At 29.0% G+C, this 10,000-nt stretch overlaps 1 protein-coding gene across 2 annotated transcripts in view; it reads right to left on the bottom strand.

Moving 5' to 3' along the window:
- Nucleotides 1-4,171, bottom strand: part of pbx1b (pre-B-cell leukemia homeobox 1b) — a 159,833-nt gene extending 155,662 nt beyond the window's left edge. The window contains exon 1 of one of the 2 annotated variants that reach the window (XM_056459352.1): nt 3,704-4,171. In XM_056459352.1, the coding sequence (XP_056315327.1) occupies nt 3,704-3,891 (188 nt within the window). In that variant the 5' untranslated portion in view covers nt 3,892-4,171. The remainder of the gene's footprint in view (nt 1-3,703) is intronic. The other variant, XM_056459353.1, reaches the window with a different exon arrangement.
- Between the last annotated feature and the right edge of the window lie 5,829 nt (nt 4,172-10,000).

The raw sequence follows: 10,000 nt of genomic DNA, 5'->3' as shown, positions 1-10,000 counted from the left end.
TTTTAAATTGCAATTTATACATCTTCTGAAGAAAATCTGAATAAATAATATTTCCATCTGCGTATACTTCAGTAGAATAAATAAGATTTGGCTGAGATTCAACTACTTGCAAATATAAATATACTCAAATAGCCTAAATATTCAGAAAACAGTGCACAATGAAGTGATTAGCAATGCATATTACTAATCAAAAATTGAGTTGTGACTAATTTACAGTCGGAAATGTCCCTAATAATCTAACAATTTTGACATAAATGAAAAATCAATCAATACAGTGTATTATTATGGCTATTCTTACACACACAGAGCAACATAAAAATCTGTTTTTGTGCTTCAGGGTCAGACTTATGAATTACCATTACGTTTTTATTTGATCGTAATGAATTAAGAACCTCTGCTCTGTATTCATCCTAAAGGGACACGATCAGATGTGTGATAGATACGAGTCTCAGCGCTGTCTGTCAAATTCTATCTTGGCATCTGTTCATTTCTATTGACAAAAAATGAGCACTGCGTGTCAGAAAAATACACTGATGTCTGTCACTACACACTACATGTGTTTGGACACACTGACAACAGCGATTGTGTTATCAGTCCATTTCTGGATGCCTACTTATGTCAATAACTCCTGATCTGCGTGTAAACATCTGCTAATGTCTATTATTATAAAGATGTCAAGCATCTAAACTGCACCCCATCGCGATAGTGACCTTTTTCGGCTGTAATGTCACAGTTAGTTACTGGATTTCTGCTTTTATTACAATAAAATATATATATATTTTAAAGAAGCTGACATCTGAAAAGTAGATTCAATTAAAAAATGCCAAAAAAAAACTGTGTTTAATGTTGCAACTTGATTATCGCAGGGAATTTATCACAAAAAAAAGAAGGTTATGACAATTAAATAAGGTTAATCATATATTTCATCTGTATTTATTTAGCTTATTGTGTGTATAACTAATAAAACAGTTAATATTTCACACACACGTGCATGCATATCGATTGCTTTAAATGTGAAATATTATATAGTTCAAGAACTCAACGTGTATGCATATTTATGTGGAATAGTTTTATTGGTTATGCACACAATAAGCTAAATAAATATGTCTTACTAACCTCTTAATGCATGTCAAATTTGGATAAATTCATGCAATAATTAGGTTACAACATTAAGCTCTTTAAGCTTTTTTACATTCTTTAATGTAAACTAGCAGCGTTATACATATATAGTATTTTACATTCACACATCTTTTAAACTACTACTAACTCATTCACATTAAAATATGCATTATACACTGTAAAAATCATTCGCTGGATTTACTAAAGGTTTTTAAAAGGTTGCAAACGATTTATATAAGCAAAACTTAAAGAAAGTTGAATATTACTAAATTTGATTTGTTTGTTTAAATTCAGCCCATATAAAATGTTTGCAACCACTTACCTTTAAAATAAAAATGCACTATATGAATGTGCTATTAGATATCTTTCTCTATATAGTGCACGGTCTGTTGAAAGTGCATTGCATTTCTAGCTACTACAAACTGGTTCATATTAAATATGCATTCAATGTCCTATTAGGTATAATGTTTAAAATGCTGATTATTATTGTTTGTTAAAAGTGCATTGTATCTCAGACTACTACTAACTCCTTCATATTAAACATGCATTAAATCTCATATTAGATGTTTGTCTATTCTATATACTGCATGCTTTTAAATTATTGTTTGTTAAAAGAGCATTGTATCTCAGACTACTACTAACTCCTTCATATTAAATATGCATTAAATCTCATATTAGATGTTTGTCTATTCTATATACTGCATGCTTTTAAATTATTGTTTGTTAAAAGAGCATTGTATTTCAAACTATACTAACTCGTTCATATTAAATATGCATTAAATGTCTTATTAGACATTTGACTGCTCTATATGTGTTTTAAAAGTATTATTATTGTTTTTAAAAGTGCAATGCATCTCAAACTACTACTAACTCGTTCATATTAAATATGCATTAAATAACATGTACTATTAGATATTTGTCTACTCTATATATGCTTTAAAATGATTATTATTGTTATTAAAAGTGCATTGCATTTCAAACTACTACTAACTCGTTCCTATTTAATATGCATTACAAAAAATGTGCTGTTTTAAAATGATTATTATTATTATTGTCTGTTAAAAGTGCATTGTATTTCAAACTACTACTACTAACTCGTTCATATTAAATATGCATTATATAAATGTGCTATTAATTATTTCTATAATCTATATATGTTTTAAAATGATTATTGTTTGTTATTAAAAGTGCATTGCATCTCAAACTACTACTAACTCGTTTATATTAAATATGCATTAAATCTCCTATTAGAGATGTGTCTGCTCTATATACTGCACATTTTAAAATTATTAATATTGTCTGTTAAAAGTGCATTGTATTTCAAACTAGTACTACAACCTCATTCATATTAAATATGCATTATATAACATGTACTATTAGATATTTGTCTACTCTATATACTGCATGTTTTAAAATTATCATTGTTTGTTAAAAGAGCATTGTATTTCAAAGTGACTCGTTCATATTAAATATGCATTAAAAGTCCTATAAGATATTTGACTACTCTATATATGTTTTAAAATGATTATTATTGTTTTTAAAAGTGCATTGCATCTCAAACTACTACTAACTCTTTCATATTAAATATGCATTATATTAAATGTGTTATTAGTTATTTTTCTACTCTATATACTGAACGTTTTAAAATTATTATTATTGTCTGTTAAAAGTGCATTGTATTTCAAACTACTACTACTACATCATTCATATTAAATATGCATTAAATAACATGTACTATTAGATATTTGTCTACTCTATACACTGAATGTTTTTTAATTATTATTATTTGTTAAAAGAGCATTGTATTTCAAAGTAACACGTTCATAATAAATATGCATTAAATGTCCTATTAGATATTTGACTACTCTATATATGTTTTAAAATGATTATTATTGTTATTAAAAGTGCATTGCATCTCAAACCACTACTAACTCGTTCATATTAAATATGCATTAAATGTCCTATTAGATATTTGACTACTCTGTATATGTTTTAAAATTATTATTGTTGTTATTAAAAGTGCATTGCATCTCGAACCACTACTAACTCGTTCATATTAAATATGCATTATATTAAATGAGTTATTAGTTATTTTTCTACTCTATATACTGTACGTTTTAAAATTAGTATGGTTTATTAAAAGTGAATTTCAAACTACTACTAACTCGTTCCTATTTAATATGCATTACAAAAATGTGCTATGTTTTAAATGATTATTATTATTAGTGTCTGTTAGAAGTGCATTGTATTTCAAACTACTACTACTACTAACTCGTTCATATTAAATATGCATTATATAAATGTGCTATTAAATATTTCTATAATCTATATATGTTTTTGAAAATGATTATTATTGTTTGTTAAAAGTGCATTGCATTTCAAACTACTTCTAACTCGTTTATTTTAAATATACATTAAATGTCCTATTAGTTTATTAGACTACTCTGCATGTTTTTATATGATTATGGTGTTAAAAGTGCATTGCATATTAAAGAGCAGTGGATGTCAATGTGGATGAATGTCAGTGTATTTCCAAGACAAACATCTCGCCTAATAATTCGTGATGTGCTGATTGACAGCTCACCTGGCCTGCGCCTCGTCCAGACTCTGGTCAGTGATGGTCATGATCTGTTGTAAAATGTCTCCAATGTCCTGTTTTCTTCCGTCCCCGTCGGCGGCTCCGGTGTTGTCCGGTATGTGCGGAGCCAGGCCCGGGTGTCCGCTCATCCCCACGGCCGCATGTGCGTGCATCAGGCGCGGCTGCTCGTCCATGTCGGCCCGCTCTGGTGCTCCGGTGGTACTCTGCTGTCCAGCTGCGGCGGAGATTCCTCAGCTCCTCTGTGTATGTGTGTGTGTGTGAAGTCCTGTGAGCGTAGAGTGAGAATGAGTGTGTGTGAGTGCCGAAGAGAGAGTGTGTGTGTGTGGTGTGTGTGTGTGTTATTAATGAACGCAGCGCTTCATACACTCGCGCGTTATTTCACTCTTTCATCCCGCTGCTTTTGTTACATTGTAGCGCTCGCGGAGACTCCGCGATGAACTGACCCCGCCCACGCGCTCTGATTGGGCGCATGAAGCGTGTAGCCCCGCCCCCCGCGCGTGTCTTTCGGCGCACGTCAATCATTGCGCAGGGAAGATGAAACGCATGTTTGTCAGACGCACATGTGCTTTTTTGTTCATTTCTCGGACACGTCTCTGTGATAATACCTACTGAAAGGTTTAAGAGTGAGACCAAATGCAAAGGCAAATTATATTATAAAAGCTAATATTATAAAAAAACTAATATTATAATTATTATGCAATCTTATTAATTTGGCTAATTACATACTACTACTACTACTACTACTACTACTACTACTACTACTACTACTAATAATAATAATAATAATAATAATAATAATAATAATAATAATGTGATAGTAATAAAAATTAAATATAACTATAATATAAATTAAAAATAACTATATGATAATAATAAGAATAATGATAACAATAATAATGTTGATGATAATAATAATAATAATAATAATAATAATAATGATAAATAATTGTAAATCTAAATTCTTCTTCTTCTTCTTCTTCTTCTTATTATTATTATTATTATTATTATTATTATTATTATTATTAATATATTGACTTAATTGTATTAATATATTTATAAAGTAGTAATCTATAATAATAATAATAATATAAAATTATTATAAAACTAAATTATTATTATTATTAATAATATATTGACTTAATTGTATTAATTTATTTATAAAGTTGTCATTTTAATAATAATAATAATAATTGTTATTATTAATATTATTATTATTATTATTATTATTATTATTATTATTATTTTTATATAAAATTCTAAATCTAAATTATTTTCTGATTAATAATATATTGACTTAATTGTATTAATATATTTATAAATTAGTCATTTATAATAATATACAATTATTCTAAATCTTAATTCTTCATATTATTATGATTAATAATAATACTGACTTAATTGTATTAATATATTTATAAATTAGTCATTTATAATAATAATATATAATTATTCTAAATCTAATTTCTTCTTCTTGTGATTAATAATAATATATTGACTTAATTGTATTAATATATTTATAAATTAGTCATTTATAATAATAATAATAATAACAATAATAATATACGATTATTCTAAATCTTAATTCTTCATATTATTATGATTAATAATAATGCTGACTTAATTGTATTAATATATTTATAAGTAGTCATTTATAATAATAATTATAATAATAAAATTATTCTAAATCTAAATTCTTATTATTGTAAATTACTACTTCATAATTAATACAATTAATACAAATAAGTCATTATATTATTTTAAGAAAATCAATTAATATTAAAATTTGTTGTAAATATTAGCAGTTTTTATTAATTGAATTGATCATAAACCCAAAGAACATTTATTTTAAATAATAAATATTATAACACAAAACTATATAAACAATAGTGTAAAATGTTCAGTTGTGTAACACATTAATGCAAGTATTCATTGTTAGCTCAGATCCATTAAATAATACTGACACATATTTGCTATTTATTTAGAATAAACAAATCATTGTCGTAATTCAGTATTGCATAAATTATTAACTGTAAATGTAAACATCAGTGCATTATCTAACATTGATTAATAACGAGCGACAGACTTGAGAAAATAGATAAAGATGGAAAAAATTTAATATTTTTAATGCCGTTTATTAAAAATATAGTGAAAGTTCAGATTCATAAAATAAAATTAACAGATAAGCTCTAATTAATATTAACTAAGCCTGTTTAATTGTAAAGTATTACTGTAAAATAATATAACATATGATGATGATTAATAAAAATAATAATAATAATAATAATATACATCCTATATCATGGATGACTACATAAAAATACATAATAAAAATAATAATAATAGAAAAATATTAATAATATAAATAGTAATAACTATATTATTATTATTAAGAATAATATTATACTTTTTATTATTATTACTTAAATTGGTTTTTACTATTATTTAACAATTATTATTTTATTTGTATTATTATTAATAAAAATTTTATTATTCTTTTTTATTGGTATTATTTGTTTTTCTATTATTATTATTATTTGTATTATTATTTAAAATAAATAAAAAAATTTATTATTGTAATTACTATTTTTATTGGTATTATTTATATATTTTACAATTATTATTTTTATTTGTATTATTATTAATAACAATTTTATTATTCTTTTTTATTGGTATTATTTGTATTATAATTTAAAATAATAATTTTTTTATTATTGTAATTATTCTTTTTATTGGTACTATTTATATAATTTTCTATTATTATTATTATTATTTGCAATTATTGTCAATATTATTTGTATGATTATTTGTTTTTCTATTATTGTTGTTGTTGTTGTTATTATCATCATCATCATTCTTATTATTATCATTATTCTTATTATTATCATGTATTTATTTTATTCAATCATCCATGATATAGGATCACATTTGAAGCTGTAAGAAGAGAGCAGTGAAGACGGTGGATCATACTGATGTTTGCAACATGAGCTAAATCATGCAGTCTGACATTCAGGGTCTGTCTCACTTTCCCCTTTGACCAGTGATGGACCTCTATTTTCTCTCCAGGACTCCATCTCATTTTCCAGTCCCGCTGCCAAGGAACAGATATATTTCACAGAGGTGTAAAACTCCCAATCAAAACAATCGACCTTGTCCTTCATTCATTTCAGTTATTACCCAGTTAATGTGCTTAATACAGGATTAACGATGGAATGATTCTTCCACCGGATAATGTTCAATCCTTAAGTCTTTCTCATTGATTCTGTATAGATATTCTTAAATTTATTGATTTTAGGAGCTTTTAACATGTACTAAAGCAATCAAAACCAAACATACAAAAATATAATAATAATAATAATAATACATAAATAATAATGGGAACATGGTGGCTCAGTGTTAAGTAATGTCGCCTCACAGCAAGAAGGTCACTGGTTCGAATCCCAGGTGGACCAGTTGGCATTTCTGTGTGGAGTTTGCATGTTCTCACCGTGTTGGCGTGGGTTTCCTCCGGGTGCTCCGATTTCCCCCACAGTCCAAACACATGTGTTATAGGGGAATTGATACACTAAATTGGCCGTAGTGTATGTGTGTGAATGAGTGTGTATGTTTCCCAGTACTGGGTTGCAGCTGGAAGAGTATCCGCTGTGTAAACATATGCTAGATAAGTTGGTGGTTCATTCCGCTGTGGTGACCCCTGATGAAAAAAGGGACTAAACTGAAGGAAAATGAATGAATGAATGAAAGCATAATAATAATATGGTGGTTCATTCCGCTGTGGTAACCCCTGATAAATAAGGGACTAAGGTGAAGGAAAATGAATGAATGATTGAATTAATGAATGAATGAATGAATGAATGAATGAAAGCATAATAATAATATGGTGGTTCATTCCGCTGTGGTAACCCCTGATAAATAAGGGACTAAGCTGAAGGAAAATGAATGAATAAATGAATGAATGAATGAATGAAAGCATAATAATAATATGGTGGTTCATTCCGCTGTGGTAACCCCTGATAAATAAGGGACTAAGCTGAAGGAAAATGAATGAATAAATGAATGAATGAATGAATGAATGAATGAATGAAAGCGTAACAATAATATGGTGGTTCATTCTGCTGTGGCAACCCCTGATAAATAAGGGACTAAGCTGAAGGAAAATGAATGAATGAATGAATGAATGAAAGCATAATAATAATATGGTGGTTCATTCCGCTGTGGTAACCCCTGATAAATAAGGGACTAAGCTGAAGGAAAATGAATGAATAAATGAATGAATGAATGAATGAATGAAAGCGTAACAATAATATGGTGGTTCATTCCGCTGTGGCAACCCCTGATAAATAAGGGACTAAGCTGAAGGAAAATTAATGAATGTATGAATGAATGAATGAATGAATGAATGAAAGCATAATAATAATATGGCGGTTCATTTCGCTGTGGTAACCCCTGATAAATAAAGGACTAAGCTGAAGGAAAATGAATGAATAAATGAATGAATGAATGAATGAATGAATGAAAGCGTAACAATAATATGGTGGTTCATTCCGCTGTGGCAACCCCTGATAAATAGGGGACTAAGCTGAAGGAAAATTAATGAATGTATGAATGAATGAATGAATGAATGAATGAATGAATGAATGAAAGCATAATAATAATATGGCGGTTCATTTCGCTGTGGTAACCCTTGATAAATAAAGGACTAAGCTGAAGGAAAATGAATGAATAAATGAATGAATGAATGAATAAATAAAAGCGTAACAATAATATGGTGGTTCATTCCGCTGTGGCAACCCCTGATAAATAAGGGACTAAGCTGAAGGAAAATAAATGAATGTATGAATGAATGAATGAAAGCATAATAATAATATGGTGGTTCATTCCGCTGTGGTAACCCCTGATAAATAAGGGACTAAGCTGAAGGAAAATGAATGAATAAATGAATGAATGAATGAATGAATAAAGGCGTAACAATAATATGGTGGTTCATTCCACTGTGGCAACCCCTCATAAATAAGGGACTAAGCTGAAGGAAAATGAATGAATGAATGAATGAATGAATGAATGAAAGCATAATAATAATATGGCGGTTCATTCCGCTGTGGTAACCCCTGATAAATAAGGGACTAAGCTGAAGGAAAATGAATGAATAAATGAATGAATGAATGAATGAATGAAAGCGTAACAATAATATGGTGGTTCATTCCGCTGTGGCAACCCCTGATAAATAAGGGACTAAGCTGAAGGAAAATTAATGAATGTATGAATGAATGAATGAATGAATGAATGAATGAATGAAAGCATAATAATAATATGGTGGTTCATTCCGCTGTGGTAACCCCTGATAAATAAGGGACTAAGCTGAAGGAAAATGAATGAATAAATGAATGAATGAATGAATGAATGAATGAATGAAAGCGTAACAATAATATGGTGGTTCATTCCGCTGTGGCAACCCCTGATAAATAAGGGACTAAGCTGAAGGAAAATGAATGAATGTATGAATGAATGAATGAATGAATGAATGAATGAATGAATGAAAGCATAATAATAATAATATGGCGGTTCATTCCGCTGTGGTAACCCCTGATAAATAAGGGACTAAGCTGAAGGAAAATGAATGAATGAATGAATGAAAGCATAATAATAATATGGTGGTTCAATCTGCTGTGGCAGCTGTACGAAATCCAAAGGTTTACATTCTAAATCACCTGTTTTCTAAATGATATGCCCCCCCCCCCACCCCCCGCGGTTGCTACGCCCCTGGTAGTGAGTATTACGCTATAAAAAGCTGATGTAATTTGTGGATGTGTGTAAACGTAACATTCTGTAGTGCATTTAGTGATTGACCAGCAGGCACACAACGTCATAAGACTAGATTTAGATTGTGACGTCAGGTGACCAAAATTCAATGTCTAGCCAGCGTCTAAGGTAAACATTATTTTGATGTCCAGTAATGATGTCATATGACGTTGATAATTGGTTGATTTTAGGTTGTGTTGGAAAGTGACCAAAATCCAATGTCAAGCCAACATCTTGAACCAACGTCATATTGACGTCAAATGCTGACATTTATTTATCAGGTATGACAACCAAAATAAAACGTCTGACAGACGTCATAGCGGTAACGTCCAGCTGTAACATCATTAGATGTTGATATTTGGTTGACTTTAGGTTTGATGTTGGGCTGACGTTGAGTTCTGATGTCAACCCAACTTTCATTTCCAAACAAAATGCAACGTCCCCACGACGTTGGTGTACAACGTCAATCTGACGTCACGTTGACAT

Source organism: Danio aesculapii, chromosome 6, assembly GCF_903798145.1.
Source record: "Danio aesculapii chromosome 6, fDanAes4.1, whole genome shotgun sequence".
Lineage (NCBI taxonomy): Eukaryota > Metazoa > Chordata > Actinopteri > Cypriniformes > Danionidae > Danio > Danio aesculapii.
The sequence above is the reverse complement of the archived record's forward strand: the minus strand, read 5'-3'. Positions and strand labels throughout refer to the sequence as shown.